Source organism: Delphinapterus leucas, chromosome 1, assembly GCF_059928025.1.
Source record: "Delphinapterus leucas isolate spDelLeu-1000000601 "Yukka" chromosome 1, BTC_Dleu_Yukka2, whole genome shotgun sequence".
In the NCBI taxonomy this organism is placed as follows: Eukaryota; Metazoa; Chordata; class Mammalia; order Artiodactyla; family Monodontidae; genus Delphinapterus; species Delphinapterus leucas.
The window spans coordinates 137743877-137762333 of NC_143129.1; the positions used below are offsets into that span (position 1 = coordinate 137743877).

The 18457-nt window shown below is 39.3% G+C and overlaps 1 protein-coding gene across 24 annotated transcripts in view; it reads right to left on the bottom strand.

Annotated features, from left to right (window-relative positions):
• Positions 1–18457, bottom strand: part of PATJ (PATJ crumbs cell polarity complex component) — a 353800-nt gene that overhangs the window by 211232 nt on the left and 124111 nt on the right. For all 24 annotated transcript variants that reach the window (XM_022575833.2, XM_089921641.1, XM_089921673.1 and 21 more), the window contains 3 exons: positions 16653–16827; positions 5675–5746; positions 4231–4408 (listed from right to left, as the gene is read on the bottom strand). In XM_022575833.2, coding sequence (XP_022431541.2) covers positions 4231–4408; positions 5675–5746; positions 16653–16827 — 425 coding nt within the window. The remainder of the gene's footprint in view (positions 1–4230; positions 4409–5674; positions 5747–16652; positions 16828–18457) is intronic.

Here is an 18457-nt window from a genome sequence, read left to right on the forward strand (position 1 = left end):
TAAAGACCTAAATCTAAGGCCAGACACTATAAAACTCTTAGAGGAAAACATAGGCAGAACACTCTGACATAAATCACAGCAAGATCCTTTTTGACCCACCTCCTAAAGGAGTGGAAGTAAAAATAAAAGTAAACAAATAGGACCTAATGAAACTTAAAAGCTTTTGCACAGCAAAGGAAACCATAAACAAGACCAAAACACAACCCTCAGAATGAGAGAAAATATTTGCGAATGGAGCCACTGACAAAGGATTAGTCTCCAAAATATACAAGCCGCTCATGCAGCTCAATATCAAATAAACAAACAACCCAATCCAAAAATGGGCAGAAGACCTAAATAGACATTTCTCCAAAGAAGATATAGATTGCAAAGAAACACATGAAAGGATGCTCAACATTACTAATCATTAGAGAAATGCAATTCAAAACTACAATGAGGTGTCACCTCACACTGGTCAGAATGGCCATCATCAAAAAATCTACAAACAATAAATGCTGGAGGGTGTGTGGAGAAAACAGAAACCTCTTGCACTGTTGGTGGGAATGTAAATTGATATAGCCACTATGGAGAACAGTATGGAGGTTCTTTAAAAAACTAAAAATAGGGCTTCCCTGGTGGCGCAGTGGTTAAGAATCCACCTGCAATGCAGGAGACACGGGTTCGAGACCTGTTCTGGGAATATCCCACATGCCGCAGAGCAACTAAGCCCATGTGCCACAACTAATGAGCCTGCAATCTAGAGCCCGTACCCACAACTACTGAGCCCGTGTGCCACAACTACTGAAGCCTGTGTGCCACAGAGTCTGTGCTCTGCAACAAGAGAAGCCACTGCAATGAGACACCTGCGCACTGCAATGAAGAGTAGTCCCCTCTCACTGCAACTAGAGAAAGCCCACGTGCAGCAACAAAGAGCCAACCCAGCCAAAAATAAATAAAATTAATTAATTTAAAAATAAAAAGTATAGGGCTTCCCTGGTGGCGCACTGGTTGAGAGTCCACCTGCCAATGCAGGGGACACAGGTTCGTGCCCCGGTCTGGGAAGATCCCACATGCCGCAGAGCAGCTAGGCCCGTGAGCCACGGTCACTGAGCCGGCGCGCCCGGAGCCTGTGCTCCGCAACGGGAGAGGCCACAACAGTGAGAGGCCCGCGTACCGCAAAAAAAAATTTTTTTTAAATAAATAAAAAATAAAAAGTATAACTACCATATGACCCAGCAATCCCACTACTGGGCATATACCCTGAGCAAACCATACGTCAAAAAGAGTCATGTACCACTATGTTCATTGCAGCACTATTTACAATAGCCAGGACATGGAAGCAACCTAAGTGTCCATCGAGAGATGAATGGATAAAGAAGACGTGGCATATATATACAATGGAATATTACTCAGCCATAAAAAGAATCAAAATTGAGTTACTTGTAGTGAGGTGGATGGACCTAGAGACTGTCATACAGAGTGAAGTAAGTCAGAAAGAGAAAAACAAATACTGTATGCTAACACATATATATGGAATCTAAAAAAACAGACAAACAATGGTTCTGAAGAATTTAGGGGCAGGACAGGAATAAAGACGTGGACATATAGAATGGACTTCAGGACACAAGGAGGGGGAACGGTAAGCTGGGACGAAGTGAGAGAGTGGCATGGACATATATACACTATCAAATGTAAAATAGATAGCTAGTGGAAAGCAGCCGCATGGCACAGGGAGATCAGCTCAGTGCTTTGTGACCACCTAGAGGGGTGGGATAGGGAGGGTGGGAGGGAAACGCAAGAGGGAGGAGATATGGGGACATATGTATATGTATAACTGATTCACTTTGTCATACAGCAGAAACTAACACACCATTGTAAAGCAATTATACTCCAATAAAGATGTTAAAAATAAATAAATTTTTTAAAAGCGATGAACTATTGATAGACACAAGAAATTGAATGAACTTCAATGAAATTACGCTGAGTGAAGAAAACCAATGTCAAAAAGATACAGGGCTTCCCTGGTGGCGCAGTGGTTGAGAGTCCGCCTGCCGATGCAGGGGACGTGGGTTCATGCCCCGGTCCGGGAAGATCCCACATGCCGAGGAGCAGCTGGGCCCGTGAGCCATGGCCGCTGAGCCTGCGTGTCCGGAGCCTGTGCTCCGCAGCGGGAGAGGCCACAACAGTGAGAGGCCCGCGTACCGCAAAAAAAAAAAAAAGATACAAAATGCATAATTCCATTTATGTAACTATTTGTAAAATAACATAAGTATAAATATGGAGAAACAGAATAGTGGTGGCCAGAGGCTAGGGATGGGGGTGGAGGGGATGGGAGAGGAGGGGCTATAAAGGGGTCAGACAAGGGAGTCTTGTGGTGATGATTCAATTGAGTTTCTCGATTGCTATGTGGGTTATGCAAGGCTACACATGTGATAAAACTGTAGAGCTATAATCACACACACACAAATGGTACATGTATAACTCGTGAAATCTTAATAAGGTCTACGAATTGTGCCAATATCAGTATTTTGATTTTGCTATTGAACTACAGTTGTATAAGATGCTAACACTGGGTGAGGCTGAGGGAAGGGTAAGCGGGACTTCCTTGTACATTTGTTTGCAACGTCCTATGAACCTACAACTATTTCAAAATATAAAGAAAAACATATAATTTTAAATATGTCTTTTGTATTTTGTTCTAAGTTCAAATGTATCAGTAATCAAAATAAAAAATAAATGATTCTTATTTATTAGATGAAGATTATCAATTTAGATTTTTAAAAGGCAGTATCCAGTTATTATTTGCTTAAAATACAACTAAAACAAAATCACAAATAAGGGTGAAAAAGAAGGAAAGAAAAAAAAAACAATGTACCATGCAAATGCTAAGTAAAAGAAACCACACCTGCCCCAGAAGCCAGAATAATCCTTTTCAAAAATGTACGCGTTCAGAATTCTCTAATGGCCTCTCATCCGTTCAGAGTAGACAACCTTCTAATCTCTACATGATGTGGCTTCCCATTACCTCTCAGACCTTTTCTCTTTCACCCTCTCTTTTGTTCACTCTACCTATATTAGCAGCGCTGGATTTCTTTCTGTTCCTTCAACACATCCAGGCAAGCTCCCACCTCAGAGCTTTCACACTTCAGTTCACTCTGTCTGGAGCCCTCTTCCTCCATGTGTCCATATTGCTCAGTCTCTCATTTCTTATATTTGTCCCAATATCATCTTCCATAACAAATCTATTCATTGCAACTACTGCCGTCACCACATATCATTCCTTGTCCTCCTCCCTGTTATTTTTCTCCATAGTTACTTATAACAATCTAACATTCTATATATTACTTATTTTGTGCATTGCCTATCTACCCCGCTGTCATATAAACGCCATAAGGGAAGGGATTTTTGGTCATTTGCTTCATTGCCATATCCCTAGTATGTTTAAAATTTTTTTTTAAATTTCACAAACATAAATATAACCTCAAGTTTGTATACACAGAGTAGTTTTATGCAATTCTTTGATTTAATCCTCACAATGATTCTATGGATTTTGAAATCTCATTTCCATTTTATTTGGAAACTGAAAATAAAATAGGTTTCATAATTTGTCCAAGAACAAGGAAAAAACAAACAGGACAATCTAGACTTTAACCCATGATCTCCAGAGCTCTTTTCATTCTTTCAGAGCTAAAACACCACAGCTGATGTTTAGCATCATAAAGCATGAATCACCAAGCAGATTCTGGGATTTAAAATATTCAATATGATGTCATCCAATAAACCTAATGCAAAGAAATGTATCAGATTCAGACCTCTTAGTGCCTTGATGTGCCCTTAAAACTCCACTCTGCAAAGCCAGCCATGTATAAGGGATGGAGTCACCTCTCCCCCAATACAGTCTTCCACTTTCAGGGTCAACTCTGGGAGGACAGCACGGCTATCCCACTGACATATACAATTCAGAGTTTGTTAAAGACTGTGGGAGAAGCATGATGTCCACCATCTGCCTCATTCTGTCAAATTGTGTTTTTTCAGTCAGCTGAGGCTTTTTGCTTTATCATTTTATATGCTATCAGCTCAGCTTTAGAATCTCATTAAATTGTGCAAACATGCAAACTAAAGCATCTGAATAAAATACACCAATTGTACACACATATACCCCAACACATAAAGGAAGGACTTCCGGTTAAATGATCATTTTACTGTCTTACAGTACATTTCAAACAAAAACAAAATTTTAACACTATTTACCTCAAGTATTTTATCTCCAGTTTTAAGAGCATTTGTTTTTCCTGCTGGACTGTCTTCCAAAACTTGTTTGATAAATATACCTTTAAGCTCCTCTCCATTCTTCAGGCGTTTTATAACAGTTTGTCCACCAACAATACTGATACCAAGAGATACATCTGGTTCTCTAAAAATCTCAACACTGTAAAAACAAAAAAACAAAATTCACTCATGAAGAAGGTAATCTATTATACTGTCACTGTGTTTTATGTGTACCATATCCTTGTGACTCATATTCTATATAAATATATTTTCACAAATGTTATAGAAGTTATACCTAGCTCCAAAATTATAAGGTTCTATCAATAATTCATGGCATATGTGAAAGTGTAAATTCTGAAAAAGATTTCCAAAACAACAAATACAACTCTTAATATTGAGAGATTTAGCAAGGACTTAATGTTCTCATCTCCCACCACCATATATTTTCTGTGATGAGTCCCTTTCATCTATATCATAACATTAGCAAAGAATGAATTAAGGAAATAACTAATGGGTGGAAAAAAAAATCAAGAATGTTACATGTATCATTTTGGCAAAAAGCAGAAACCTTCAGAAAAAAATAAACTTGCCACTGACAGGCTCACTGCCCATACTGCTGTTTCCAGTCACCCGTTTTAACCTGTGGTTCTCTACGTGGAGGACAGATTTAATAGTTCCAAAGGCTGGAAAGGTCTTCTCTTCTTCCTACATCCACATCATTGTCATGAAGTATAGAATAAAACTTGCCCCTCAAAATATTATGAATTTTGTTCAAACTGCACAGACATGGCCAATAATTAATTCCAAAAAGTAACTCAGAAAACAGCTCCTAAGAGTTTTTAAGACAAAACTCAAAAGTGCAAGAAAAGAACAATTTGGGTGGCATGGTGGAATTCATAATGCATGAAGATAGAGACAGCAGCTAAAGGAAGACTTTTATAACCTTAATAAAGTGCAGCCCTGGTGACTACCTAAAACCATGAGAGTATCCAAGGGAGCATGGGCCCAACACACTCTGTTAGTGCAAACGAGGCATAAACTTGGACTAACACAAGAGGAGGAGGGTGCTATGTGATAGAAGCCTTAACTATTGTTGTTTGAAAAAAAGAGCTTCTTTACTGCATTCAAGGCAGGCCTACCTGCTTTGCTTAGTGATACAATGAGAAAGTATACTTAATCCATCACAGATGGACATTTGTAAGTTGCTTTCTCTGAAAGAGTACGACAAAGATTTTCCTAATATTGGTTTCGGTCATTTTGCTGGCTAAAAACCTCTAGATAAGACAAAATGAAACTAAAATTTAGGCCAGCGTACGTGTGAACTATGGCAATCATTAGAGAATGACTGAATGACACTATGAAGTTAAAGAAAAGAGCAACTAATTGCATTGTCCTATTGAGAAAGCCAATAATGTCATCAACATACATTCTTGGTGGTCCCCAGTGGCTGAAGTTTGGAGTTTCTTCTCCTTCACCTTCTTCTCTCTCAGGTAATTCACTGAGGAGAAAGAAAGGAAAAAACACACACACATATAACTTACAACACACTTCTTATTATTAAAGGTTCTTGAAAAGTTTTACATTACACAATCTATATGTAGTTAAATTGTTCATAATTTCTAAGCTTTAAAAATATTTACATCAGGGCTTCCCTGGTGGCGCGGTGGTTGGGAGTCCACCTGCCAATGCAGGGGACACAGGTTCGTGCCCCGGTCCGGTAATATCCCCCATGCCGCGGAGCGGCTGGGCCCGTGAGCCATGGCCGCTGAGCCTGCGCATCCGGAGCCTGTGCTCCGCAACGGGAGAGGCCACAGCAGTGAGAGGCCCGTGTACCGCAAAAAAAAAAAAAAAAAAATTTACATCAATAATTAACTATCCATACAAAGATATACTGCTTTAGCATTCAACTTAACAAATATCTACCCAGCACCAGAAAATCATTGATTATAAACACTTTTATTGGTGACACTCTAGATGTTATTTTCTAAAAATCTGTGTTTGAATTTGTATGATTTCACATTTGTTTCTATAACAGCATTTAAATATTATAAAATATATTTTTTAAAATTTGGTGTGATTGACCAGCTAACAATCTAGTATAAACTTACACAAACTGCTGAAATGATTAAACAGTCAGTAAACATGATCGTTCTTTCTAGATTTTTCTGTCTCTCTAACCCTAAATAACTTCCCTGTCATCTGTATTCCATAAATATTTTGTGTAGTTACACAGCACTTTTCAGTTTACAGAGATTTCTTAAACAATGAGATTCTCCCACCTACCACCACCATACTTTCACCCATCAGTTACGTTAATATGGAACTGCCTAGCGGGATACTGTAAAATGCTGAATTACAGAGTAGTTATAAAAGTAATGTTATCTAATAGGGTAGAGACACTACCATCTATTATCTGGAAGAGAAGTCAGGATTTCTAAGCTCCAGTCTAACCTGTACCACAAAATAGGTATGTGCCTTTGGACCACCAAATGAAATGACTTATGTGATACTGTCAGTTGTATTACTCTACACAAAAATGTAGGGACTACCTCTTCCATTTCATTTTCACAAAAACCCTGTGAAGTAAGCACAACAGGTCATATTACTATATTTTCCCTATGAGGCTCAGAGAAGGCTCAGATGTACTACACAATCTCTCCACAGTATCCAAATCTTTCTTTCAGCATGAAGTTTCAATGCTCCATTCTCCTCTGAACTCTCAAATAAGTCCTATAAAAAGCATAAAACTCCAGCTACTTGCCACTCTACAACTTTCTAGGATATAATGGTTTAAGGCTGTGTGAAAAGGAGAAAGTGCAAAAATTTGGACAATCTAAAAATCAGTTAAGGAATTGAGATCATTAGGGATCACTGACATCTCACCCACTGCAGACAGCCCTCTTGCCTTAGCCAGTCTATTTTTTTATGATTAAAAGCATCATAGAATTCAAGGAAAAACAACTTGGCAGATACTTGCCAGTTACTTATCTAATGTCTTCTCTCCCCATATTCCTTACCCAACAACATAACCCCCCTTTATTCCAGGTGGCACTGTGCCCAGCTTTAAAAAAATAAATTTTCTGGACTTCCCTTCAGCTAATGGTAACTGTGTGCCATAGCTCTGATCAGCAACAAGGAAGCAAAAGTCCCCAGATGAGATTTCCAGGAAAACTCACTAAATGGAGGGAGAATCAGCTGACAGGAGCCTTTTACTCTATGCTCTTCCCCTTCTTCTTGCCTAGAAGGCAGAGGTGATTATTGGTGGTTAAGTATCCATCTTAAAATCATGAAGAAACCATGAGGACTAAAGCAATACGTTGACGACAGCAGAGCAGAAAGAAGATGTCTAAGACCCTGACAGGACTTCTTCAGGACTTTTTTACATGAAAAAAACTAAGCCCTAGTTGAGTTAAGCCACACTAAAAGTGTGTGTGGGGAGATGGGGGCAGGGGATTCAGTTTATAAGCAGCTAAATGCCATCGCTAAATGATACACACGATTCCACCAATTTAAGTGAAGTCTTCACTTTATCATATCACATTATTATTCTTGGCACGTATGCATATATGTTCATTGGATAATTGTAATCGTAGCATAAACTTTCATATTTTGATTATCTTATAATAGTAACAAGGATTAAATGAGATATGACTGGCATTTAACTGAGGCTCAACCAATATGTATTTCCTTAACAATTTTTTCACTTGAATTTAAATCAAAATTTTCCCCAAGATTATCATAATCTTCATCATTTCTTATTTAATAGCATCTTAATAGTCCATGGTATTGATGTAATTTGTCTGCTATCCCAAAATATAATGCACTTAGATTATGTCTTGTTTATATGGAATATAGACATTAATGCAAGGAATATCTTCATGCTCTGCTGTATTTTAATATTCTCCTTTAAGTAGATATTAATTGAAGTAAGATTGAAAGCTAAAAACCAAACCAACACTGAAACCTTCCTCCTCTCCATTTTCCATTTTCCTGTACCCTAATTGTGACAGGTGTGATAATATGAAATAAATATTTGGTCCTTGTCCCTGGTTCCTGCCACAGAGCTTCTAAAACCCTTGGAGTTTTCCAAACGACAGGGGTGACAGGAGCATTTTTTGTTATTCATAACAAGCCCCTCTCAACCGTACCTGAGTTGATGTTAATAAGGTGTCTCTAGGTAGGACTACAGACAGTTTCAGGATGGGGGTTGATTGCCAGAGAAGCAGTTGTGTGATTAGAGTTAGAACTTTCAGCCCTACCCCCACCTCTGGGAAGGGGAAAGGGGCTAGAGATGGAGCTCAGTCACCAATGGCCAATGATGTAATCAATCATGCCTGCATAATGGAGCCGCCATAAACCACCCCCCACCCCACCACCCCAGCCCCTCCAAACAACAGGGTTGAGAGAGCCTGCAGGTTGGAGGACACATTAAAGTGCTGGGAGGGTGATGTGACCCAAGAGAGCATGGAAGCTCTTGCATCCCACACACCCCCTTCCCTGGCTTATGCATCTCTTCCACTTGGCTATTCCAGAGTTGCACCCTTTGTAATAAACCAGTAATAGTGAAGCACTTTCCTGAGCTCTGTGAGCCATCCTAGCAAATTATCAAACCTTAGGAAGGTGTTATGGGAACCCTCAATTTATAGCCAGTTGGTCAGAAGTAGAGTTGGCAACCTGGAATTTGTGACTGGCATCTGAAGTTGGGGCAGTCTTACGGGACTGAGTCCTTCACCTGTGGGGACTGCACTAACTCCAGGTAGTTATGTCAGAATTGAAATGAATTTCAGGGTACACAGTGTCCAGAGAATCAGAGAATTAGTTGTTGGGTGGAGGAAAAAACTCATACATTTGGTGTCAACAGTTTGTGAGCAAAAAGAGTTCATGATAGGTATTAAGAAAAATAAAGTAAGTATTTTTATTATGGCACATGTATAATATCATTATAAGAATTAAATTCTTAAATTTAAAATTACCTAAAATAGAATGGAAACCAAGCTTTAACACTAGTATGGGCTATATGCTTTTCTATTAAAAAAATTAAATAAAAAATATCCTAAACTTCTGGCTTTCACATACAATATTAAGCAAAGGGGGAAAAATTTTGTCTAAAATATGGACAATTTTAGCTTTCTTTAAGAAAATGTACGACAAAAGGATTTATTCTGTTAGAAGAGACTTTTTCTAAGCATATTATCCTTTTTCAGGAAATTGATAAACACATATTTTGTTTACATTACTTCATACCTAAAGAAGGATAAAACTTTCAAAATCATAGTGTGATTAGTTTTAGAAATACAGTCACAGGAGACAAGCAACTATACAAAATAATGTAGTCACTTTACACTGATAAATACATATACCTTTCAACCCAAAGTAAAATTTAACTGAGAAAGTAAAATACTTTTACTGCACATATTAAGGTGTAAATTTGCACAAATGTACTTGAATCTTTCACAAGAGAATTCTAACCTCTAATTTTATAATTTGCACTTTGATTAGACATGGTCAATAGCTCAATCAGTTAGAATCTCAAATCTTAAAATAACTGAACTTTTGCATTTAACCAGAGTTTTATAACCACTTTTTCCCTAAAGGAATTAACCATCTAATAGAAACAATGCTTTTTATTTTTAGTTCAGTCCTTTATAACAAATGCCCAAAATTATAATTCATTACAGATTTGGGAGGAAAGATGGAGTGCCCCATTAATGAACAAGTGGATATTAATAGTAAGACTTCATCATAATATACAATGTCTTTGAGAATAAAATTTTCAACATCATACAAAAATCAGATGAATCTAGATGGCCAAGGTGACCTTTCCTTTATTTTTCCACAAATGATAATATTTTATTGTAGAAAAAGCATCCCAAATATAGGATTTCGTAAACACTGGTAGGTGAACAAGTGCAACTTTAAAAGTAAATACAAAGTAAAGAGGCAAAACCTACAAGCATTTTGCCTTTATGAGAAAATGTACTGTTCTCCTGCAGAGGTGATCCCACCCAGAGCACGAATGTGGCTCCATCTCCCATAAAGGCATCAGGTTTGCTTTCTGAACTATGCCCAGTTTAACAATTTCAAAATGATGGCAAGAATATACATTTTTTTCATGTGAAACTTCTATACACTAAACCATATGAGGGTCAAGCAAACTTGGCACCCCAAAATGATGTAAGCAGGAAGGGTTATGGTTGTACCTATCTCAAGATTTCTTTTTCCTCTTAAAATATAGATTCTATATGGCAATTTTCTGTGACACACCACAGGGAATGTGAGCATTTGGAACCAGGCAGAATAGGCAATAGTGTCTTCCAAACTAGTAGGGCTAGTTATACAAATGTTACACTATGACTTTGAAATTACAAAGCAAATTATTACCTGATACCAGCATACATAAAAAATTAGGCATTCTTGTACATGAAAGTTTAAAATGACACAGACATGGTGCTCAGTAAAAGAAGCCATATACAAAAAAGTACCTACTGCATGATAACATTTACATGAGTTCTAGAACAGAAAAAATAATTTACAGTATTAGAAGTCGGGGCAAGGGGGAACTTTCTGGGTGGATGGAAATGTTCAATATCTTGATTGGGGTGTTGGTAACATGAATGTATACATTTATCAAAATTTTAAAAATTGTCCTGTAAAATTGCATTTAAGACATTTGTTAAGAAATAGAAGTTTAGGGCTTCCCTGGTGGCGCAGTGATTGGGAATCTGCCTGCCAATGCAGGGGACATGGGTTCAAGCCCTGGTCCAGGAAGATCCCACATGCCACGGAGCAACTAAGCCTGTGTGCCACAACTGCTGAGCCTGCATTCTGGAGCCCACAAGCTGCAACTACTGAAGCTCTTGAGCCTGGAGCCTGTGCTCCGCTACAAGAGAAGCCACCGCAGGGAGAAGCCTGTGCGCCGCAGTGAAGAGTGGCCCCCGCTCGCCACAACTGGAGAAAGCCCGCGCACAGCAGCGAAGACCCAACGCAGCCAAAAATAAATAAATAAAATAAATAAAAAATTAAAAAAAGAAATAGAAGTTTAAGCCATAAAGGGTAAGTTACTTCCTTAGGTCTCTCCCTTTTCTCTTCTGACCTGTAGAGCCTGGGTTAGCAATCAAATATCTAATTATATTTTCATAGGTATTAATGTAATATTCCTATGTGCCTCTTGTCCTAATTTCTCACATTCATCTTCACCTGCAGTGACTGGCGTCTGCAACAGCATGCAACAGCATGGTTAAAACAGGAAAGTGTCACATACATGAGACCACAAACTCCTTGGAAACTTCCCCTTTTTACTCCCAACTCAAACATTCCAGAGTAGTCCTCTCTCAAATGAACACATTTATTCTCTCCCTTACTCTCAGTCTTCTACCAGTATTCTGAATTTACACATAGTTTTTGGCAGTAGAACTCAAAGGTAAAACTATTAGATACTCACCGTTTACTTAGAAGGCACTAAATGCCAGGCAGTGCTGGGGACTTAAAATATCACATTAACTCACTTAATCCTTTCCCCAGCTATGACGCTCCGCCTCCTATTTCACCTCCCACTATTCAAAACAAAGTATCCAATACCTGAAAGTATTTCTTTTCATTTGCATTGTATTATAACTACAACATGATTTTTTTTTTCAATTTAGAATTTTTTTTTCACCTTTCACCTCAAGTTCATCATCCTACCAGGCTTTAGCCTCTGACACCTTCCTTGTTTTACTTACTGTGACTTGATTCTATTTTATTTCTTTAAAAAAAAAAAAAAAACCCTCTACAATCTCCTTGAGTGTTTTAATAAACTCAGCAACAATGAATACCCTAGATACACCTCAGGGCCCATGATCCTATCACTGTCATCCAGCATCACTGCCAGCCGCCTTTCATTAAACATTTACTATGTTCAAGGCATTATACGAAGCCCTTTATACTCACTCTAACTGAACCTTAGAACTACCTACTTTACGAGTGAGGAAATACAGACACAAGGGAAACCCTCTCAGGCTCACGAAGTCATAAATAAAAAAGAGCATATTTGAACAGCACCAAAATATATCTATACTGCAAATCTCCTATTAGTCTGAGAAATGCCATGCCCCCCACTGATGGGCACACCCATGTCTTCAGGCAGCAGGTGATGACAGAAGTGAGTTAGAAAAAGACTAAAACAAGGTGAATTCTGAAAACTTGATCTCAAGTGACATTATGAAGAAAGAAGGATACTCAGAACAAGATCACTTAGATCCCTTTCAGAGTTATCATGCTCTGTCTACCCATCGTCCTCCCTTCCTAGAGATCCCCAGTTTCAGGGTGCATCTAACCTCTTAACATCAGTCCTGCCTCCAAAGGTAAGGAGAAATTGTCTTGATGCAAAAGCACAGTGCACACTGAACAACTCTGCTGGGTCCTACACAAAAATTAATGCAAAGAAGAAACTGTAAAAGAACATATAGCATTTAGCACTAGATGACACCCTGATGATCTGAAAGACTATCTTCTGAAAAGAATCTATGCATTACTCAGGAAGTCTCCTGAGTAGCAATAAATATTCACCTATGAACCTAACTCCATGGGGCATACCCTGAAAGATTAAAATGGGGAGTATGATTTACAGGAACTCTTCTGAAGCCTGCTGAGATTTAAATATATCCTAAATCTATGACAGCAAGCCAAAAAAACAGCATTCAAATGCAAGACTGATCTCCCAAGACAAAGATTAGGCTGGAGCCCTTAAATGTCTGCGCCAGCACAAGAAAACAGCCTGTCAAAGTACTCACTTCAGGAGTAAAGTGTTATCTGCTCTCTCTGAAGCTGGGAGAATTGAGTAAGACACAACTGATAGAATGTTTCACGTTCTGCAGAAGGAAGGAGGGGGTGGGCTTGGAAATTTGTTTAAATCTTTTCCAATCTACAGTTACAGTTCTATAGCCTGAAAAGCAGCCTCATTTCTGAATTCTTTGGCCAGATTCAATTATTAACACTCAGCACAAGAGAAATTTAAAAAATAAAAGTGTCTCGTTTGAAAAGTAATTTGATCACATAAAAAAGTGGAAACATGTTCCTAACGCCTCCAACACTTCCACTGCCAAGCCTTTCTCTTAAAAAAACAAACCCTAGGGGCTTCCCGGTCTTCCCTGGTGGCGCAGTGGTTGAGAGTCCGCCTGCCGATGCAGGGGACGCGGGTTCGTGCCCCGGTCCGGAAGGATCCCACGTGCCGCAGAGCGGCTGGGCCCGTGGGCCGTGGCCGCTGGGCCTGCGCGTCCGGGGCCTGTGCTGCGCAGCGGGAGAGGCCGCTGCGGTGGGAAGCCCGCATACCACAAAAAAAAAAAACCCCTGGGGCTTCCCTGGTGGCGCAGTGGTTGAGAATCTGCCTGCTAATGCAGGGCACATGGGTTCGAGCCCTGGCCTGGGAAGATCCACATGCCGCGGAGCAACTAGGCCCGTAAGACACTACTACTGAGCCTGCGCGTCTGGAGCCTGTGCTCCGCAACAAGAGAGGCCGCGATAGTGAGAGGCCCGCGCACCGCGATGAAGAGTGGCCCCCACTTGCCACAACTAGAGAAAGGCCTCGCACACAAACGAAGATCCAACACAGCCAAAAATAAGTACCCTTAATTTAAAAAAAAAAAGTATTAAAAAACAAACCCTGGCTGTTTGACACTGCGTTCCGTTCCTCTGGGAGCTGCTTAGATCCCTCGCACGAGGACCCTGGGCCTGTCAGCTCCTCCCCTCTATACCCTGGTCCAGGTCTGCTGAGTGAAAAGCCACCAGATTCCTCCAACTAGTTGGGCCTATGGGTCTTCCCTTTCCACTCAGAGATGAGCTACACAGAAGCCAGACAACTTTTTACTAAGGTTCTATCTAAAACTCTAGGCAAAGGCCACAGGTCACTGAACAGAGAAGGGATATAAGTCTGAGACACTTCATAGAACACAAAATCTTTCTTGGACTAAGGTTTCAATAAAAGCATTAAGATTCTTTTCCCGTATAGGTTATTACAGAACATTGAGTAGAGTTTCCTGAGCTATACAGTAGGTCCCTATTAGTTATCTATTCTATGCATATGTTAATCCCAGTCTCCCAATTTATCACTGCCCCCCACGTTTCCCCTTTGGTAACCATAAGTTTGATTTCAAGATCTGTGAGTCTGTTTCTGTTTTGTAAATAAGTTCATTTGTATCATTTTTGAAATTAGATTCCACAAGTAAGTGATATCCTATGGTATTTGTCTTTCTCTGTCTGACTTACTTCACTTAGGATGATATATATCTATATATGTATAACTGACTCACCTGTTGTACACCTGAAACTAACACAACATTGTAAGTGAACTATACTCCAATAAAAATAAATAAATAAATAAAGCAATAAGGCCAATTAATCCCACCCCTTTCTCATCTCTGTTATGCTTTGCAACACCTCCAACTCCTTCGTTCGCCTCTCCTGTCCTGTACTCACAGTGCTACACGGTTCTGGTGTTTCTTTCAGAGGTGCTTCTGTTCCCATACCCCCCCAAGGCCCCCCCCCCAGCCAAACTACCTGTCACACTCCAAGGAATCTCCTTGAATTATAAAGAAGCCACCCCACATGCTAACTTCTTCCCTCAGTGTTCTCTCAACCTCCTCTGTTCTCTCAACAGCTTCCGCTTCTCTGCCATGGATGCCACACTTGAGTGGGTGACACTCACTCTCTCACTCCCTGCCAAGCTGGGAAAACGGAGTCAATATTTTTCTAAATTCCTTCCCACCACTAGGCCATTACTCTCCTACCCTTGTTTCTAAAGCTAATCTCTACTCTCACACCTCTCCTTTTATGGCCCACTTGACTAGCACCCCACCATTCTGAGTAAATAACCTTTCTCCTAAATGACAGAAAAAAAAAATCAAGGTCATTGGACAAGAACCTCCTTGGATTCCAGTCCTCAAGGTACTAATAGTACTGCATTTGTACCTTCCTTTCATTCCTGGCACCTGTGTCCATGGAGGAGCTGAGCTTCCTCCTATCAAACTATTAGAAGTTAATCTCTCTAGGTGTGCAGTGTCCTCCTCTCCCTCCACCCTCTCCAGGGACTACACTTAATCACCCACTTTCTAGCATCTACATATTCCTTTTCTGGATCTTTCACAATCTATGTGTGTGTGCATGTGTGTGTGTGTATGTGTATATATATATATGTAGATGCATATATAGATGCATATGTAGATGTATATATATATATATCTGCCCCCTTGTCCCAGTTCCACAGTGCCCTTCACTTGTCCAGGTAACATGTGTTCTTTCTGCCTCTTTTCATGATCAGGTTCCTCAAAACACTAGTCTGCTCTTACTTTGTCCAATATCTGACTTGTTCAATTCTCAACTCACTACTCCCTGATTTCCACTCTAATGAAACTGTTCTAAGCTTACCAAGGGCAACCATGTGATCAAGCCCCACAAAAACGCTTCCATTTTATCTACCTTGACCTCTCCGTAGCATGTAACAATAGTCTGCAATGATCCTTTTGTTAAAATGCTCTCTTCCCTTGGTTTCTATATCAACCTCTAGTTCATCAATTTCCTTCTACCTTTTGTTCATTCCACTTCATTATTTTCTTCCTCAGTTCATGCCCTTAATATTGCTGCTTTGCAGGACTCCAATTTTGGCCCTGTTCTTTTATCACTTGAGCCTCCCCTGGATGACTATTCAAATCCAGGAGTTTCACCTACAATTGATCTTGTTCCCAATTATCCATATCAGGATAGACCTCAACACTAGTCCCCAGGGTCATGTATTTAATTAACTCCATTTCACTTTACTGTCCTATGGATACCTGAACCCTCAACATGTCCCAAACAGAACTCATCATTTTCCTCTTCAACCTGTTCATGCTCTTATAATCTTATGCCAAAGAATTAATGGTCCCACTATCCATCTAGTTGCCCCATTCAGACACACAGGTCGTCCTCCTACTCCTTCTCACTCCCAGCATGTTATCAGTCACCAATTCCTACAGCTGCTCTAACTCTTAAGTCCAGTCCCTCCCTAATTTGTCCTCGAGTACTTCTTGCTTGAGTTGTTAAATTCTTAATCAACCTTCCATTCTCTAAGTAAATACTCCCATAACCTATTTTGCAGACAACTGCAAGAATACAAAATTGTATATATATAAAAGAAATTAAATATATGGTACAATTTTAAGTATGTGAAATTCTCACTGTAATTGTTTTGTATGGTGGGTTTTATTCATAATATTTCCTTGCATTTTCCAAATGTTCCACCATAATCATGCCCGGTTGTTTTCGGGTTTTTTTGTTTTTTTTTAAACATCTTTATTGGAGTATAATTGCTTTACAATGTTTTTTTATTTTTTTAATAGAAGCAAAAAGAAAGCTATTTTATAATACGAAAACAAAGAGAAATAATATCATACCATGCATCAGTGGCATGTCTAGAAGACAACATTCCTATGTATGCCGAGGCCTTGGAAACAGCTAGAGCCCTGGGGAGCTGGTATAGAGGCAAGTCTTCTTGCTCCCTTGTTTGAGCCACAGCAGGAAGTTCAACAAGCAAGCCAGGACCTTGAACGTCCTTTGGAATCATCATGCCTAAAGAGTAAACCCAGATGACAGTGAGCACACGATATACTCATTCATTCTTCTTCATTAGTTCAATAAATAGTCATGGGTATCTACTACAGGCAGGCCCCTTCCAGAGAGAAGACTTATTTATACTAAACTAAATAAGTAAAACATTTAATATGTCAGATGGTGACAGTACTATGGTAAAAAACATTCTGCAAGGAAGGGGGATAGGGGTTGCTCAGTGAAAGAGGGTTGCAATTTTAAGCATGGTCTCACTGAAAAGATGTTATTTTAGCAATATGAATCTTTTATCAAAAGAATCCCCCTTATAAGTCAGAAAGAGAAAGACAAATACTATATGATATCACTTATATGTGGAATCTAAAAAATACAACAAACTAGTGAATAAAACAAAAAAGAAACAGACTTACAGATACAGAGAACAATCTAGTGGTTACCAGTGGGGAGAGGGAAGTGGGGAAGGGTAATATAGGGGTAGGGAGAAAAAAAGTTATTATGGGCTTATATGAAATCATGCATGTGAAACGTCTGAAAATCATAAAGCACTGCAGAATTTAAAGAATCTTTCATTCAATTAAGAATCCCCTCTACGATGGTATTCTTACTTTACTAAATTTTCCCTTTATCAACCTAGGCTGTCTCAATTACAGGCATACTGACATTTCATTGATTAAAAAAAAATAATTCCACAGAATAACAAATAACCAAATAAAAACTCTTACATTTTTAAAGGGGCTTTGTTTATAAATTCCAGGATTCTTTTACATTTGTTACCTTATTTAATTCTCACATTAAACTATGAGTTAGAAAAGATAATAGCAACCATATTTTATAGGTGGGGAATTCCAGGTCAAGGAATTTTTGCTAATTAGAATGAACAAATTGGGACTTCCCTGGAGGTCCAATGGTTAAGACTCCGTGCTTCCACTGCAGGGGGCATGGGTCTGATCCCTGGTCAGGGAACTAAGATCCCGCATGCCACGTGGCACAGCCAAAACAAAAAAGAATGTACAAATTTACCTGACACGTCACCTGTGTCATTTTCCCATTTACTGAAAAAAGGAGTAACAAGAGCAGAGCTGTGCATGCAGTCCTACAGCACATGTTTAGAGACCTGCACCCAGACTGGCATAAACCCGTTAATTACTCTTAAGATATACCTCAGTATCCATTATATCTCATCCATTATAAATTCCCAGCCAATCTTTCTTCATCATGTTATACAAATATGATGAAGAGTGAATCAAATGCCTCCCTTAAATCCATACATTTAGTATATTTTTGAGACTTGGCTCATCAGAATATTAGAAATGATCACTAAGAGATATAGACACTCTTCTAAACCTTTTCCTATAAGCATCACCTAAACTTTCCATTTCTTCATATTGAACAAATTTTCTAGTAAACTCACTTCTACTTCTGCTTTTTGTCTTGTCTAGACACACTGGAATCAGGATCTAATCAGCAGAGAATCTGAAGAGGGGGTGAAAGTAACTGTAATGCTCAGGTGGTATTAAAGGAAGTCTCCGGTACCTCAGACATGCTTCACTCCCATCCCCTGGGCCTACATTCCTGCACGGTCAAATCCATACCAGTACCGCACTGCTCTAGCTTTGCCTGTGTCTACCTTCTC